The 19,383-nt window shown below is 38.7% G+C and overlaps 1 protein-coding gene across 2 annotated transcripts in view; it reads left to right on the plus strand.

The window, feature by feature from the left end:
* LOC102299467 (complexin-2) overlaps nucleotides 1–18,177 on the plus strand; it is a 65,829-nt gene extending 47,652 nt beyond the window's left edge. For both annotated transcript variants that reach the window (XM_005924048.3, XM_005924050.3), the window contains exons 3-4: nucleotides 8,287–8,462; nucleotides 14,472–18,177. In XM_005924048.3, coding sequence (XP_005924110.1) covers nucleotides 8,287–8,462; nucleotides 14,472–14,666 — 371 coding nt within the window. In that variant the 3' untranslated portion in view covers nucleotides 14,667–18,177. The remainder of the gene's footprint in view (nucleotides 1–8,286; nucleotides 8,463–14,471) is intronic.
* Nucleotides 18,178–19,383: the final 1,206 nt, after the last annotated feature.

Raw genomic sequence — 19,383 nt, forward strand, 5'->3', positions numbered from 1 at the left:
TGGCCCTGCAAAAGACTGCTGAGCTTACCTTTGTCATACTGCCTTTTAACCTATAACAGCAAGGACAGACTCAATTCCCAACACGTCATCGCATTGTTTCACTCTTCCAAAAATTATTTAACACAATGGGGCGGGGTTGGCTTCATGTTACTTTGGTTTTGACTTTAACTTTTCTGTCACTTTGGTTACATTTATAGAGAATAATGGCTTTAAACGCATGCTTAATGATAAACACATTGCATGGCTTTTCCTTGGTTACCACAATTAGGCATTAGGTTGGTATTACACCAGTCTTTTTGCTCAGTGTCATAGCATCTGTATTGGACTACTGTGTACACTCAAAAAATCTGGAGCTTTATGGTTTCATAGATGTGATAACTCGGAAGTCAGAATGCTCGGTGTTTCTTTTATGCCTCATTTACATAGTATTTTTATTTCTGCTAGCCATGTCACCCATGAAGGCTACATGGTGTCTTTTATGTTATTCTTTTAAATAAAACTGATCCTTATTGGCTTGTTGTAATGATATGCTATAATGCAAAGTGTTAATGAAGAAACAATGGGATCCCCATACAAACTTGTACAGTGAATCTGTTTTCTATCCACCAATATGCCATCCGTTTTTCCTTATTATTGTCGTACCGTAATGCTTTAATTTTAGTGAGTTAATGCTTTCAATGACCTTGGTAGAAGAAAAGTGTTATACATAAGGCCACTTAAAGGACACTCTCTTATGCATAAGAATGTACAAGGAATGAAAAGGAGATGGTTCTGTCTCTCGCTCAAGGACAGAGAAGATTTAACTTGGCGCAGTTGCACTATAAAATAATCTTTCCCTGGTCAGCCTGTCACTCATAGCAATAGAGAAGTAATCTTCTGTACTGAACGGGGCTTTCTCCTTTTCTCCAACACTAAGTGTGGCTAGAGCTCTCCAAGGACAGCTGTGTTCCAAAAACCATACCAGTCTCTGAGAACGAGTCAATAGTTAGGACGGGAACAGACAGCTCGGTGTGAAAAGTGACTCAGTGCTGCTTCAACAAAAGATCTTTTCAAGGTCTGACACTGATAAAACTTTGTGTAGGAGTTGAAACACAGCCACAGATCTAAAGCATCACGATGCAACCACAACTTCTATGGCACCTCTAAAAAGTTGGCAAGAAATTTTGACACTTTATAAACACCTACGCTGACGCCCCATTGGTTCCTTGACATCAGCAATGACTGTTTTAATCCAGTCAAGGAAAAATGCATGTAAGGTAATTATTGAATCCAATTAAAAAAATGGTCACCAATTTTGTCACATAGTTATTTTAGATTATGTAAATCTAAAATCGTATTTAGACTATTTTAATCTAAAATCTGGAAAAACTGGAGCATCCTTTTTAATCTATGAGTAAATGTAAAAGCTTTGTGCTTACTTTACTTTGGTTTTTGATGAGTCATGGTACATAATACCTCCTCTGATGTTCGTCATGCCCATTCATTGATCTAAATAACTCAATTTAGATTTCCAAGACATGCTTGTTAACCTAACTGGCGTGGATGTGATTGTTTCTCTCTGTGCTCGCCCTGTGATGGGCTGCTGACCTTTCCAGGATGTGCCCCACCTTTTTTTGCCCATCATAAATTAAAACCACATTTCACCTCTTATCAGCAATATTGTGAATTTCCTCCTCTGTAACATTACACCATTCTGAGGTTTTAAAATATATTTTATATATTATTTTATCTTGCAATTTGAGGGAACGAGTCATAGCTTCTAAAAGATGTGGGATCCCACTTGTGGAAGGCACTGAAAGAGAATGCAGCCATGCATGGTGTCTTTAGTAGTTTCCCCACTGGGATTATGGACCATCCAGGTTGGGGTGGGAGGCTGATGAAGATGGTCCGACCCACTGCAGTCAAGACGGGGGGACCTGACAGTAGGCAGCTATGGGACTGCTGAGTAGTAGTGACAGATGGGAGAGCAGGAACACAGAGTCCTTGAGCTGGTCCTGCTGTTTTCCTCTCTTATGCTATCACTTTTTTTCTGCAGCAGCAATCTCATTCTCACAGTGCATTAAATCATTTTTGAGAAATCTTTTGTCATTTAGGAATATGTTCATTATTCTTTTGTTCTCCCACCTAACTTCATTTATCATTCAGTCATCATTCTCTGTGCTTTTCCTTTGTTACCAGTCACTGCCCTGTCTTTCTGCTTATGTCTTTTCTCCTAACTGAATACACAAGTTTCTTTTCTTCTCTTGACTTCTTTTTAATTGTTGTTTTGGTTTTTTTTGTCTGGTTGTTGTTGTTTTTTAGCTCTTTAACTTATCTCGGATATACTGTTTTCTTCTAAATCTTCTGCACTGCCAGTTTTTATTTCAACCTCTCTAATTTTCTTGCTCACACTTTACATGTTACCTTGTTTATTTGTTTTTTTTTCTTTCCCTTTTCCCTTCTTTTGACTTTGCTCCCATTTCCCTTTCTGTCCTTCAGATGCGTTGTGCTCCACACATCTCGTGATCTCACCGAGTCTATCAGGATGAAACACGCTACTGTAGCTCACGCACTTACTCAGAGGAAATGCTCTTGGAGCTCAAATGCACCTGGAGGACATGCACTCAATCTTACTTTAATAGCACAATGGAAACCTGTACATTTTGTTTTCATTTTCCAGTGTTTCATCCATGCACACATGCAGAGTACCACTGATGCTTCCACATTTTTCCAAATCCACTGCCAGCTTTTATGTAACTCTGCACAGTTTAATCCGTCCCTAGATCGGCCGTCCACAACTTTCCAACTTCTTCCTTATCCCCTTTTAAATTTTCACCCTTATTCTCACCAAGTCTTTTCTTCCTTTAAAATCAGCCCCTATGTCTCAGCTGAACTAAAAAAAAAGGCCCCTAAAAGCCGCAATGAGACGACACGCATAAATACAGCTTACTCTATTTATAGAAGTGATGTGATTATTAGCATTGATGCTGTGCTTCTGGTGTATTGCAGTGACTGAAAAAAAAAAATGGTTTTAGACACTCAAGCGTTATAATTCATGAAATGGCAACACCTGTCTGTCAGGTATTGAATGAGTTCAGCCAGTCAGTCAATTGCACTGAAATTTGGTTCTGCCTTTCATGGTACCCTGAAAGAGATTTTTGCTCACCAACCCTAAAGTTGACATTTTTTATAATTAGATGTCTCAACAAGTATTGAATGGATTGCCATGAACTTTGCTACAGAACTCAGTGGTTCTGTTGTTATATTTTCCTCCAGCAATATCAGCATTTTTATCTTTGTGGCTCAGATTGAAATGTTCAGATTGGTGGCTCAATTGCAATGTCAGATTTAGGGTCTTTTTTCACCGTGTTCAAATCTCAAGTGTTTAATCAGTCCAAAAAATTTCATTATATACTGAACTTAAAAGTATGGTTTTCTTCAGTATACGTTTTGTATGTGTTAGCATGCAGACAGACATAATTGTCTTGTTTCATGTCATGTTTCAAGCTTAGATTTAATGAGGTGTATTCGTTTTTAAAGTATTAATGGAATCATTCTGAATGAATGAAAATACATTCTGAGTTTAAGATAAAGATGTCAACTTTTTTAATATGTGTGGAATGATTCACAGTCTGAGGTAAAATATTGATATTTTTGTTTTTAAATAGTACAACAAATAGTCTTGAGACTTTGGAGGCTTTTTCTATCCCATGATTAAGATTATTATTGTTATTGTTCATTGTTTCCTGGCTGATTGCTGACCATGTTGTAGTTTGGATCTGGTATCCTCATACAGTCTCAGATTGCTTTGATATATATTTGATATTAGTTATTTCAACAGCGTTTTCTTACTTAACAGACATTATAAGATACCATGAAGAACCGCTCTCTTTCTCTTTGCATTAAAAAGGAGCCATGGGTATGATGAAAGGTTTATAATATAATGTTTTTTGGATACATTAACTTTCAACTTTCATCTTTGATCTTGAACATTACAGATCATATCTCCTTGTGCATGAGCTTGATTGGCTTGGTTAAATAATCTCTAAGGGCAGGTAATGTAGCAACCCACTAAAAACCTTTCATGGTCTTAACATAAAAAAAACAACAACAACAAGTGATCTTATAAATCTGTAAAAGACTGATTTTGTGGTGCATTGTGTCTTCTAATGGAGTACTCTAAACCATCTTATGATGTTTTTCTAACCATAACTGAGGCTCTTAGCTCTTCCTCAAGGGCTTTCTCACTGTACTACTTCAAGACTTCATAGCTGGCATCTTTTGATGATACCAAGGCTTTGGGGAACAATAAATGTCTCATAGTTTTACACAACAACTTTGTCACAATCAGATGAGCTAATTAGGCTTGAGCATTGAGATTAGTCATGCAGAGGTTTGGGAGAAGCGAGCGTAGAATAACAGCAACATGGGAACTGACAAAAAATCAGGAAGAAAAAGTTATATCAGCCACAGACGATATATCAGTCTGATGTTACAGCTTCTTTCTATTAAAAAATGCCTAAATATAACACAGCTTATTCATCTGGACAATTAGAAATATGTCAGTTAACTGGAAAAGAAGAATATGATTCACTTTGAAAACCTATTTATATGAGACAATACTGATGAGTACAATTTAATCAAACAAAAATCAAACACCCTTCAAAACCTCCTTTATATATGACTTCAATTTGGGGTAGAAATATATTTTCTGCATAGTGTGATCCAATTTTGCTAGCATAAATTTACATTTCAGTATCAGTGGAAGTGGAAATGAGATGGTGAGAATAGCTCATGATGACAGGAATGTAGGAATATATATCTAATAAAGTATAAACCCAGACAAGGTAACAGTATCTGTCGTGCTGCATTTTAATTTGTGTCTGCAGACTCTAACGTATAATAACTACTTTGAGTTTTAAAAGTTTCTCTGTTCAGCTTGGCCAAAGAAGACTGTAATAGCCCTAAGTGATTAAGGGTATCTTCTTTGTAGAGTCTACTCAGCTTCTGTGACAATTGCTACTCATACAAGATTTGGAAAATCTCCTCAAGCTACCAACAAAGTCACAGGAAAGCAAAGTTTAATTCAGCACTTCAACCTGAGGCAAGGCACAGACAAAAAGAAATAATCTCTAGGCTACACATATTCTGTGTTATACCAAACAAGTAACCTAAAACAAATCTGAATTCTTTAGAAATGCATAGAGAATGTTTTTAATTATTAAACCCCAGAGTTCCTTGGTGCCTGCAAGGAAAACATGTGATTGCACAGAAAGCAAGAGGATCATAACAGCAGATGAAAACAGCATCGTAATCCTGATAGCATGTGTCTTTTAAAAAACACACTTTTGCAGCTTTTTTCCTAAAACATTATTTGTTAGTTTTTACCTCACGTTGAGTGTGGAGATGAGATTAATCACAGGCCAACTTTGGACTGAAGTCAAAAATTCATTTGAAATTCTCTCCTTATTGTAGGCAATGTAAAGTCAATTAACTAATATCAAGAATTGGAAATAAACTATGGCATCTATAGCAAATATGAACAGATAACAGCCTCACAGAGAGACTAAACTATAATGACAGCTAGCAGCTATTTCTTTCTACCCACAGAGACAATAAAAACTGACAACAAATACAATCTTTATTGTAAAACTTGCAGTTGTAAGTAACCAGCCATCCTCCTCCACCTCGTCCCATCTTTAGTTTTCCTACCTGCAGGTTAGGAAGACCACTGTTGTCATGGCATCTGCGTAGATTCTCTTCTTTCTATGAATTCATGATTTCAGTTAGCAGCAGCAGAACTTTTGTTGCAAGTTGTAGGGATACTCCCACCAGAAACTGCACTTGTAGAAAGGCTACTATGCCAAGCTCCCCAAGGCTGGAGAGCAGAACAAGAACAAGTTGCCCAAGATGGCATAGAGAGTCTGTCTGTGGTCACTGAGAGACGAGGAGGCTTACTGAAGAGGCAGCTGAATGACGCTGAGGACTATCAAAAGCAACGTGCCACCTGGTTAGCAGTGATAAAACTATCAAAATAAGACTTTACATAGACTGCCTTTAAAGGGCTCACGTTTGCTCACTGTGCAAGCAGATGTTTGACATGTATATCATAAAATCTCACAGATATCAATGATGATGCACTACCTTCTCAATATGACAGCATGCCATGTGTGAGAGACATTAAAGAGTTACCGTGAAGAAACATTAATTAGCAATCACCCTGCACTTTATGAGTAACGACTGGGGCTTGTACTGGTATGTCAATATGGCAAGCTCAAACTACAGCCAAGAACCTTAAGGTCATCGCTGTCTCATCAATTTCACCGCCTAAACAGATGGCTCAGTCTTTGAGTGTTTCCTCCAGAGAACCAGTGAAGCTCAGCTTTACAGTCAAGCCCAGAGCGGTGGAGGAAGCAAAAGCCCTAACAGTGAAAGCAAGTACGCTGGGCCAAGGGCAGAGGGAGAACCGAGTGTATTTCAAATTTACCCATGTCCAAAGGTCCAGTTCTCATTAAAATCAATTCCCTTCTTTCAAGTTGGAAGTGAGCAGAGAGTCATGGGTTGAAGATTCGTCAGACCACTGTTAGAGTGCTGGCTTGCTTCCAGCCAGCGAGCCGGAAAGAAGAGCTAATGCCTCTGGAGTCCGCACATACAGGCTGGGCTCCGTGTTAAGCCAGTGTGCAAAAGCACCTCGGGAGCAGCTCAACATGCAGACTGACAGTCAGGATTAGCCTGGGTAACTTCCTGATTTGATCTTTGGCTTTTCAAGTGATTGTCACTTTAAGGATGATAGTGGAGGGTTTTTAAACCAACATTCTTGTTGCTCTGAGTGTGAATAAGACTGTGGGACACTCATCCTGAAGGACACTAAAAGGGTCGTGAACTGGTTAGCTGAAATGCTTAACATTGAAATGACACCAGGCACCATTTCAAGCATAAAGCATCAATACCAGTGAGTGTTATGTTTTCCTGGATGGATTTGTATCTTAGGCCAGTAATCATACCTTTTAAAACACAATCAAATGGAAAACAAACAAAATATTTCCTCTCAGGGGCAAAGATCTGTGTGGAAGATATTTTTATTTGATCAATTTCCAGCGCAGTATTTGGCTTACTTTGAGCTCTGACAGCTTTGACAGTGTGGAGCTGGCATGTTTAATGCATTTTTTTTCCAAAGCCAATGTTTTAATATTCTTTCTTCCTATAAAAAGTTCACGGTTGCCGTGTGTGATTAATGTTCAGACACTTACATCCCGTGTATTTCTACAAAGGCAGGCGTGTTCCTTGGCTGAAGCTTGATGTAAATTACAGAATGATTCCAAGAGGCGCTGGGGTGGAAATAAACACACTGGCCATATAGTGACGTATGAGGAATGTCAATTGACGCCTGCAGCACACACACCAGATAATCCACTAACACACACACACACATACACAAAAGAAGTGGTCCAGATAGAGCAGTATGTCAGTGCCTGCTGCAGCTTTGCTAGCACCAGCAGGACTTTCGATAATCCAGCCTTCATCAAGAGAGCACCTCATTAAAAAGACTTTCTGGCATCTCTCTCTCTCTATTCTTTTTTACACTTCCCGAAATTCAGAATCAGGTGTTTCATTAATGCCACGTAAACATCGCTGACAAACATTCACATTTAAGATACAGATCAGTGATAGAATGTTTAATTTCCAAGATAAGCAGCATTTAAATTGAACAGATAAGACACACATTGGTTAAACCTTCAGCAGCCAGCTGTGAAGCACAGAAGATCTTTTTACCACATTCTCCATCCTCAGTTTTTACATATTTAATAAGTTCAGACGTCAGTAGCAGAATGAGCCCCTGTGTCTGATTGTTATTGTCCCTTCAACTGCTCCCCATGCCCTTTGTTCTCTGGTCTTAACCCATGGTCCAAGTGGGCGCTTGTATCTAAATTCCTCTTGCAGATAGTAAAGGGCCAAAATGAGCAGCACAAAGGCAATCAAGAGAATTGCTAATAATTTATTACAGTCTTTTATCTCAGCTCTCTTCGTGCTGCTCACCTCTTGTTCTCTCTATTGTCAGACCCTTTTGTCTTTGGTTCAGTCAAGTGCTGCTCTTTCACTGGCCTGAGAGAGGATTTAAATACAAAGCAGTATCTATTGAATTATCCAGATTTCAGATGTACTGCTGGGCACATCAAATGTTGAAAACCAGCCCGATAGCTGTGATCTATTATGTGCAATCACTATGAACTGCCAGTGTCACTCCATAAAAGAAATGATTGAATTTCTTTTATTTCACAATTTCTTTCTGTCTATTACCAACAACAGGGGCCACCAAAGACATGGGCAAGATGCTTGGTGGAGAGGAGGAGAAGGATCCTGATGCTCAGAAAAAAGAAGAGGAAAGACAAGAAGCGCTGAGGCAACAGGAAGAGGAGAGGAAGGCCAAATATGCAAGAATGGAGGCAGAGAGAGAAAACATCCGACAGGGCATCAGGGATAAGGTAAACTTCAATACTAATAGAGCCTCACGAGTTAATCATGCTCAAAGAGCTCTCATTGTTCTTAAACTGTTACCCAGTCCACAGACTAAACAAACTGCTGTTCAGCTGTTATACATGCTTACAAACAGGTCTGTTTAGTAGAAATATGCAATGTAAACTTGGGCAGCATGGTTACAGCCTCACAGCAAGAAGGTCGTGAGGTCGTGAGTTCAGCTCCGCCACCTGTCCGGGGCCTTTCTGTGTGGAGATTGTGTCATTTCTTCGGGTACTCCCCAGCTTTCTCTCCCAGTCCAAACACATGCAAGTAGTAGGGTTAGGTTAACTGGTGATTCTAAATTGACGTTAGCTGTGAATGTGAGTATGAACACTTGCCCGTTTGTCTGTATTAGCCCTGTGACAGACTGGCCTGTCTAGGGCATACCCCGCCTCTTGCCCTAGACAGAATAGGCTCCAGCCTCTGACTGACCCTAAATTGGACAAGGAGAGAATAGAAACAGTGTAAAAAAAACAAATATAACTTCTGTAAAACAAAGTGGGATTGGCTTTAGTCGTAGAGAGATGCTGCTTTTGCTTCTCGTATAGTTCTGCTAACATGTCTATAAACCAAGCATCAAACTCAACATCCCAAAAACTGCATTTCCTCAGGCTTCCTTAAAAACTTGCACTTTTTGCATGTGTTTGATGACAGTTGGAGTCACTGATCTGGACCTTTCTGCTCATTTTATGCTGCTTGAGCTTTTGTAATGAAATTATTTGAGAAATATTTGTTTTTGTGATGAGGTACAGACTGTCCAGAAGTTTGTGCTTCAGTTTTGGTTTTACTAGTTTGTTAACTAAAGTCGTCAGTGATATATGTGTCTGTGTTCAGCCCACACAGGGCCATGAATCCAGGCTGCAAACCAGTCTAGGTGATATTGGCTAATAACTCAACAGTTACCCTTTCTGATCCAAAAACTGCAACATCTGACTCAAAAAACAAAACAAAGAAAAAAACATAGTGATAAACATACTGAGGCTTCAAACTGCAGGGTCAGAACCAGAGGGTGAAGTCATGGTGGTTACATCCATCTTTTATACACTGGCTGCAATAAATTCAATCGGCTCTAAAAAAAAACATCTCTTGCATTTTGGTGACTGTTGTTCGAGACCGGTTAGCTTCAGGCCCGTCATAAACAGCTCAGCTTCACTCATGGTCACAAAACAGTGCAGCGAGACCATTGCACAAATATAATCAACAGCATCAGCCTCTCTGGCATGGCTCTATTAGGATTCAACAAGTACTATAAATTAAGCTTTATACTGCAAATTGCACTTTCAAATGAATTAGCTAATGGAGAATGGGGGTTTAAAAAACTGGACTATATATTAGTCCTTCTGTTTTGATTTAAAACTCTGCACTCTTAATTTTTTTTTAATTACTGGATATAGGTCCTTAAACATATTCCCTTCTGGAGTTCATTTTCAAAGTTCAATGGAAATTCTTGACTTAGTGGCCCTTTTTATGTCACCAGGATAATTCTGGCTTTGATAATGTCTAAATTAATATTTGATTAAGCTGTAATAAGATATGATGATCAAAGTGTCTGCAGCTTGCCGGGAAGGGTTACCCTTGACACTGCTAATAATGCATTAGATATTTGACTTGAATGCCCTGAGAGAGACTGAAACTTTTCTATGTGTAGCTCTTATAAAACTATGTTTGGAGTTTGGGGAACAACTCTAAACTCTGCTGAGCCCCAGCACTTTTCCTTCTCGCTCTCTCAAAAAAGAGCAATATGACAGCATATCTTTGGGAAGCGTTTGATTATAGCAAGGTGAGAGGGGCTGACTAAGCATGGCTGTTCATTTCAACTGATGCAAGTCTTTGTTACTGTGGAACAAGTCTAAAAAAGAAAGAGAGACCGAGTGGAAACAGAGGGAGTTATAGAAGAGAGCTACATCAACCAATTACACCAATGTTTGTTTTATTTCTGTCGGAAATTCAGAAGAAATATTTCTTAGGTACTGAAGTAAGATACACCCCTCCAGCCAGTCAAAAAATATTTATCTTCTCGATCTTGCTGAAGTTAAACTTTTCTTCATAGTCACATCTTTAAAATAGTCATTGTTGAAGATGTGTATATGAGGATTCCCACATTTTCCAACTGCAGCAGCTGGAGTGTTAATATACTTTTGGTATTGAAAGATTTGTGACAGTTTATGAATTATTACTGGTATATAAAATGTTGTCAGTAAAGCAGTCGACATGATATCTATGCTCATATGTACTACTGAGGACACAGGAAAGCATCAGTGCTGAGAGATTACATCATTCTTTAAAATGGCAACAACATCCACCAACCACTCAACCTCTGACAGTCCGTTTGCAGCCTGGAGGGGCTGAGTGAGTCAAACTTTTGCTAGGGACTGCAGTTTGTGTCCTATATGGAAGTTTCATGTTTTTGTTTTGCTTGATTTTCACTTGGGTTTTCTTTTTTTCCTTTTGTTTTTAAGACACCTCTTAGTTTAAGACACCTAAAGCATTTGGTTAGGTTTTGGAAAAGATGTTAACTTAACATTAACATTGCATATTACCCAGTGTATGTATGCAAGGGATTGTTTACAAGCAAATACACCTGATGAGCTGTGAGTTTGACCCACCTAAAGATACACAAACATTGTCCTTTAGCTGAGATGTGACAAAACATCAGTATTTGATGCTGTTTCTGAAAATCAGTGGATTTAACTGAACCGAGGAGGAAATGAAAACCTGCAATTCAACAGTTCTGAAGGATTCTTCTGTTGGCCTGATCTGAGCCAGTCTAGCCTAAAATAATATATTGTAATAAAACACAATTTAGTATGCGGTATAATTGAAAAATAATGTCTAAAATCATTGTTGGCTAATCCAAATCAGCCATAAATGTGACTTATAGTCTGTCACTGTGTTAGTGCTGTAATAGACTGTTGGCCTGTCCAGGGTTGACTCCCACTCTTTCCTTATGATACCTGATTTAGGCCTAAAATTGTCAAAATGTAATAAAGTCCTGGAACATCTTGTAGGTAGCCAGTATTTTTAGACAAAGACATTCTGAGGATAGAGACCAGATCATGTTAGATATAATCTCTGCCATGACTGGCTCCAGAATAACTGCTTCAAGTAAAATAATGAGAAACCAGAAATAACAAGTGCTTTGTCAGTGTGTCCAACTCTGTTGATTCAGCTCTTTGATACATATTTATTTCCAAGATTACAGTTTAAAAAATGAAAAGACAATCAAGTCTTTGAGGCTCAAACCTCAAAGAGAAAAAACATAAGATCTTGACAAAAGAGTGGTTTAGTCATGAAGGCAAAAAACAGAAAATATTTAAAGCAACAGTTTTTTTTTCAGCTGTTGTTCCCTCAAACAGTCGTACAGCTTCACTCCACAGACATACCCACTTATGGCCTGTGTTCCTCTCTGCAGTGGAAATGGACACTGCGACTCCTCCTTTAAGATATTTATTGCCACAGAATCACATTAGTGTGTGCCTGGCAAAGCAGTCAAGAGGTCATGGAGGAGTGCAGCTCATTTTCCCCTTCCCTGCCTCAAGATCAACTATCACTCGGCCCGCTGACCTCCCCGTGCACTGCAACCTTTTCCTTGCAGTCCTCCTGTATTGATTTTTCTCAATCTATGACCACAAATGCACAAAATACACCAAACTGGACACAGATCCTCAGGTTTAATGCAGAAATTGAGGTCAGGATCCTAGTTTCCGTATGGCAACAAATTCAATCTATCCATCTATTCTGAATTCATAAAAGCTTCAGGTTCAATTGTGGTGCTTGAACTAACGTGTTGAAATAACGATGAATTATTTCAGCCTGTCTGAACTTGTTTGTTTCATGTTTCACGTCATATTGTCACAGTGTTTGGTTAGTTATGGGCATATCACTCATAAAATACAAAATCACTTCCATACTATCTTCAATGCAGTTGTTCACAGACATTACAGTATGGCTGTGTCAGTGGACTTACTAGTGGAATGCATTTCCCAGCTGATGTCTTTAATGTTTTAACAAGCTTGTTGTTCTCCAAACATACTCTTGATTTAGTAGTAGTCTTAAAAATGGGCTTTTTAAAAGCAAACCTTGTCCAGGACACCTGCCAAGTGCCTCTGCCTCTGTAATTGCTATATAAAATATCCAGGAAGGTTAAATTAGAGCTAGCAGCAGTTCAAGCCTCCATATACACCCACAAAAACATAACCAAAAATAAAACAAGAACCTGAACTTCTTTCTGCATCTAATTGCAGAAATCAGTTGCAACAGGACCTAAAGGTTGCTGTATACATTGTGTTTAGCCTAATTTGCGTGTAGCCTCAAGCTAAACCATGCAAATTAAGAAATCTGTTACTTTATAAGAATACTTATTGCTTTAACCAGTCACCACCTCCTGGAATTGCTTGAAATATTCATGTCTTTATGTTCCTATATTTAAAAGAAACTGATATTTTAAAGTGAATCCTAGTTTTCTCTGCAAGCCTTTAAAGCAAAAAACAAAACAAACAAAAAAACAATTAACTAGCTTAAGGCCCTGTGTCTACAAATATAATAAATACGTTTTTGGACAGACACTAATTGACAGAAGGAATAGACTTTATAAAGGGTTGAGTTTAAAAAGAGGCAAATATACTGCTTAATGAAATGTAACAATGAAATTTATTACTCATTCATATTTCTATCCCTAAGTTCTTGACAAAATTAGTTGATCATAATTGGTGAAGAATTTTGGCCTTAACTATGCAGGTTGGTTGGTGAATATTTAATACAAATTTAATAAAACTGCATATTCTAATCCCTTGTCATCAGATACAGCTTTGCTGTCAGATCTTGCTGTCATAGGTGTCTTTTGAACCCTCCATACTAATATCAGATGCTGAGTGATTTTAGAGCTCCTTCATCTGGTAACAAAGAACAGAACAAATTAGGTAAATAGGAGTTTGAGGGGGTTGTGGTAGGGAAAGGCTTAAGTTTGTCAGTCAGGACACTGTTCTGTTTAGAAATTTTGGTCATTGCTTTGTTATGTTTAGGCAACACAACTCAACAACAAAGGACACTTTGTGTATCTTGTGAGACTCAAGCGGGTTTGACACATAGTGGAAGTATGTGAATGAGAATGGGGTGTTGTTTCATGCATGAAGCATAGCCCAGGTGCAGGCTGTGTAAAGATGCCCCTGAGACAATCCAGCACATAACAGCAGGGTGCAAGATGCTAGCTGGCAGGGCATACATGGAACGCTGTAACCAAGTGGCCGGTATAGCATACAGAAACATCTGTGCCAAGTATGGCCTGGAAGTCCCGAGGTCAAAATGGGAGACACCCCTAATGGTGGTGGAGAATGACCGAGCAAGGAATCTGTAGGACTTCCAAATACAGACAGACAAAATGGTGGTGGCTAACCAACCGGACTTGATGGTGGTAGACAAACAGAAAAAGACGGCCGTAGCGATAGCTGTAACGGTTCCAAATGACAGCAACATCAGGAAGAAGGAACACGAGAAACTCGAGAAAATCCAAGGGCTCAGAGAACAGCTGGAGAAGATGTGGAGGGTGAAGGTAACAGTGGACCCAGTGGTAATCGGAGCACTAGGTGCAGTGGCTCCCAAGTTAGGCGAGTGGCTCCAGCACATCCCGGGAACAATATCGGGAGATCTCTGTCCAGAAGAGCGCAGTCCTGGGAACAGCTAAGATACTGCGCAAGACTCTCAAGCTCCCAGGCATCTGGTAGAGGATCCAAGCTTGAAGGATAGACTTTATTCAACTGAAAGAACCATTTTCATCATTGTAACAAAACTGACTACATGAACTTAAAGGAATTATGCTAAAATTCAATTTTTTGTCAACTCATCCATCTAGCCTACCTGTACAGATTTGGTGGTTTTATGGTAACATCCTGCAGGCTTCTGTCTTGATTGCAACCTCTACAGGGTGTTCATTTTCTAACTATTTTTTGTTTTGACCTGTTTTCCCTTTTACCGTGCAGTATGGCATCAAGAAGAAGGAGGAGAAGGAAGCCGAGGCAGCAGCTGCTATGGAGCAGGCCTCCGAGGGCAGCCTCACCCGCCCGAAAAAAGCAGTTCCTGCTGGCTGCGGCGATGAGGAGGAAGAAGAGAGCATCGTGGATACGGTCATGAAATTCATCCCTGCACCACTCATGGATATGTTCAATAAAAAGTAACAGCGTTCTGGCAGGAAAATGGTTAACTTCTTACAATGTCCATCTAATCAATGCTGTACCACCCTGCCCCACCTCCAGCTGCAGCCACACCTTTCTTCACCTCCCTCCCACCCAGTCAACTCAACTTCTAAGTGTCCTGGAATTACACAACATGCTGTGATTTTGCCCTTAAGTTAAACTTTCTGATCTCACAGTGATTCATACTTTTTAATATCTCTGACAGAGATCTTTCTTGATAACCTGTGATTATTATCGTGTTTTAAAAAGTATGCAACACCTACACAGATCGAATGTCTTTACTTAAGGCAAACTGATGCCATGTTTTCAAAATGCCCAGCACTTAGAATACGACCAGATATCACCCATCATCCACCCTTTTTGTTTGTAAATAGCCTCGGTTATATAAAAAGAGTACTATATATCAGTGAAATATGACGTATAACAAGATAACTAAGAGTATAAGCCATATTTTTAACTTGTAAGAAATGATCCAAATCATATCAAATTTAATTGAATCGTCCTGTTATGTTCTTGCTAATATTTGATACATACAGTGTATATATACTTGCATTTTTATTGGTTCTCCTTGGTTAGGATCAGACCCACAAACTGTCCCATATGTTCTCACTGTTTTAATGTAAACGTGTAGTATGAACACTGGCAAAGCCAATACATCTGTAAACTAAAAAGTGAAGGAATTCAGTAGAAATGAAACTTTTTTGTTTTGCTTTGTTTTGTTTACTTTTTTAAGCATGCAGTAAAGTTGTGAAGTACATATATGGATACCATTTCCTTTGTTATGATGAAGCAAAATACACTGAAAATTTGAGGCAATAACTGGTTTTCCATTTTTATTTAGTTAACGTCTCATCCACCACCATGTACAGTAAGCGATAATTGATTTTGTGTCTAAAACGTTCTTCCGTGGAGGAAATTATAAATGTTCTCCATAAAGTTTGTCTTAAAAAGAGTAAGATGAAATCCTTAAATTCTATAAAGTCACTGGCTATACATGTTTGAGGCTTAAAAAAACAAAGTTCTTTTCCTTCTGTGGTGTTGCGCACTCAGCTTTTTGTAATAGGAAATGTAAACGTTTGGCCAGGCTTGTTAATTTTGAATCGTGCTAACACTTTCATCATTTTACTTTTTAAAAAGACACTTCCCAAACACAACTATGTTGTGAATACACTATATGTGAACAGACAGTGACAATAGTGCAATATATTGTTCAAAATGAAGTTGTCTCGTGTCCGTTGGTTTAACTGATGGGAGTCGAGTCCCAAATCAGCAATAACAGACAATCTTCATTGTTGTGTGTTTGAAGTTAATCCCTAATGTTAGTCGATGTTAAAGACGCTAGGGTGGCTACTTACTGTAGCGAGACTTAAGCCTTCATTGGTCAGAGGTATTTACTTAAAACAAGGAAGAGAGAAAGTGGGATGATTCGTTTAATGTTGTGAGAAGTGTTCATCCACGTGACATATGGCATCCAGGGTTTGTGTTCAGAGTTACAAACTGCAGGTTTTTACAAGCAGACATTAACAAATCAAAGTCATCCTTGGCATCTTGAAAAAATAACATTGACCTGCTGTTTATAGTTTACAGTTTACTCTGCCTTGCAGGTAACTGTAATAGCACAAATTTAAAAACAAATGAGGACGGAATAAATATATCCTCCTCATGCCTTTTCTTTAAATTTCTCCATCATTCCCAGTGTCTTGTTAAACATTCCAGATATTTCAGACATTCCACCAGACTCGAGCTGGTAACACGCAAACTTAGATTTACACTACACCTCAGTAAATGCCTTTTCAGCCTACAAGTACATCACAATGAATAACTTAAATTTGATGCTGTAACCGTAAAATTTATCTAGACTGAATCTGATTAATGGCACTAAAATGTTGCTGCGGAGAGGTTATATTAGCTGCCATTTAGGAAAAGTCCCGCATGAAGTCTAGGGGAAATCATAAATGTGCTTTTTGCAGTGATCGGTTAAATTTTGTTGGAAAATACTTGTGCACAGTAGCCATAGGTAGGTGTTAAATTAGGGTTTTCAAAACCAGCTGTTTCGCCACATTATGACTGTTTTTATTAAGCTAGCTAACCATGAAATGACACTAATTCTGATCTTGTGTATTTCTGTGGCGTAGAGAAAGGGAAATTTAGCTTCTCTCTGTGTTTTGTGAGCTCTGTAATCATGGTGAATATATACATATATACCCTGAATATGTTAAAACAAAATCAAATGGCACAGTGTGGTAAGATCATCTGTAGAGCACATTTATTGAACTTCCTGTGATTTTATTGTACCTGTAAACTGCCTTTGCCAGCCTCTGTTCCTACAGTGTGTTAGCAGCTAGCTAGAAGCCAGTAGATGTTTCATGCACTCAAATCCATCATCACAGCAGTTATTCAGTCAAACCAAAGAATAGTGCTGGTAGTATTAGACCTAGTCAAGGGGTGTCATTCCCATTTAGTTCCTGCATATCTGATTTATTTTAAAATTCTCAGGTATTCTAGTAATGTTTTTCATAGACGTTAAACATATTTAGCCTTCACTTAGAGTCTCATTGGGTTCTCGGCTAAAGAATTTTATATTTTCATTGCTAGCGGATTAGCAAGCCTATAGCTACGGTCTTTCTTTATGAGTGAAATATCTCTTTTTTTTGGCCCAGAAAATAATCTAGAAAGCTACAATTACTGCCCCTGCAAAGGACGACAACACCTTAGCAAATGTCGTTAGCGCGTGCATTCCTTCAGGCTATGAGTGAGTGTGCTCTGAAATCAGATCAAGCTTTGTTTCTCATCCACTGACATCATCACGGACTCATTCATCATCATCATCGTCATCATCATCATCTTGTAAATGTCGGTTGATTGCGCTCCAAATGGCTTTTTGATCACTGCCTAAACAAACTGCCCAAGTCATGCGTAATCAATATCCTGTTGTCCAGTAGACTGTGTCAGACACCCAGTCAGTCATTTGTGCCACTCATACAGCCATTGATAGAATTTAAAAAGCTGCCTGAAAAACATGGCACAAAAAAGAAAAAAAAAATCTTTTGATGTGACTTGAATGTAACTGTCTGACGTTTCTCTCTTCTTGCATCTGTCTCTCTCTTTTCTGTACTTGTTGAGAAGATATTTAGTCTGGTGCAGTATGTTTTTCTTTCTTGTCTGTAGCCGGTCCTGTCCTCTGGTGGTTGATATTTTGAGAGAAAAAAAACATGTTCATTTAGTGTATTCTTTTGTACTGCAAAATCTTCTCACCCCCCTCCTCTCTCTCTCTCTCTTTCTCTGTAGCTCCCTATTTGTTGACCAACATGTATGCATGCTTATGGTGTGCGATGTAGGCAAGGTTGTTGATATAATCGTTCCGTGTCCTCTCTGTGTTTCAAAGCGCCACCTGTTAGCCTCACTGCATGCCATTTTAGACTAATATTTCGGTCTGTAACTTTCCTGCAAAAATGGAATCACCGCACACTGAGAATAAAGTGATTTCATATGATTTTTCATCGTCTTGTGTTTCTGCATTCAAACAGTACAGCAGCAAGTCTTTAGCTACCTGTGTGTACAAGAGAAAAAAAGAAAACAATATATGGAAGGAGTGGTAGAGTCATGTAGTGTGTTTCTGGGAGGCGGGATCATCCCCGCTTTGTGACTCTGAGACCTGGCCTGCCGTCATGGATCATATCCCATTGCATGGCATTCGTTGAGGAAGTATGTGCAAAAACCTTTAATGTATTTCACATGTTACTGTTTGTGTCAGTCAAACCTGTTTTTCATCTCAACATGACTGTTGTGCATTTTTTACTTTTTTTTTTTCTCAGAAGGAATTTCAACATCTATTCAATAAAAGCGAAAAGGGCTGTAAACAGAATGCAGTTTGTCGTTCAAATCGTGATTGGAGGCAGACCTGACTTGTGATCGTGTCACAGTGAGTACATAGACATCAAAGAGATGCAAATGGCATATCTCTCATAGCAAACTGGTTGCCATAAGTGCGTCTGTGATAATGGGTTTACGGGTAACAGCAGACCTTTAACATCAAACAAATCCACTGAAAAGATAATAAAGGAATGCCGAGGAGGGATGGCGCCCGACTTTTGCGCTGGTTTTAATTTGGGAACAGAAAGCAGGCAGAAAGTAAAACCAAATTATTCAATTAATGTGTTTTCACATTTCTGAGTTTATTCCTTATCTCACTATTTTGGATTTCTAATGTTGCTTGCCCACAAGGTTGCAAGCATCACATTTTAGCATTTACTGTTCAAGGCTTGTCATTTATGTACCTCCCACTCATGCATCAGCAAGTTCCACTTGGTAAAGGTATGCTGACATTCTTCATTCTTCTCTGCAGCGCTGCCGTGCGTTTTCAGAAATACACAGCTTTTTTACAAGAATAACAAACACGTTAATGTATCCATAAATAATAGTATTTTCACTTGTGTGATAAATCAGGCAATTTGGATGCATTCTGTTGCACTTCAGAAACCACATGTGGTTTCCAGTGCACATGGGGAAAAATCTTTCTTACTGTCTGTTCCAACAGATGCTGAGCAATTTATGCTCTGCCGGCTCTTCACGCATAGATACTCCCATCACTTGACAGGTTGTTATTATTAGTATTTAAAATGGCATTAACAGCAATATATTAAGATTAACAACTAAATACAACCTTCATATTTTTGAATAAAAAATGGACTAAATGTCT

Source organism: Haplochromis burtoni, unplaced genomic scaffold (assembly GCF_018398535.1).
Source record: "Haplochromis burtoni strain Fernald_Lab_line unplaced genomic scaffold, NCSU_Asbu1 Contig_73, whole genome shotgun sequence".
NCBI classification, from domain to species: domain Eukaryota; kingdom Metazoa; phylum Chordata; class Actinopteri; order Cichliformes; family Cichlidae; genus Haplochromis; species Haplochromis burtoni.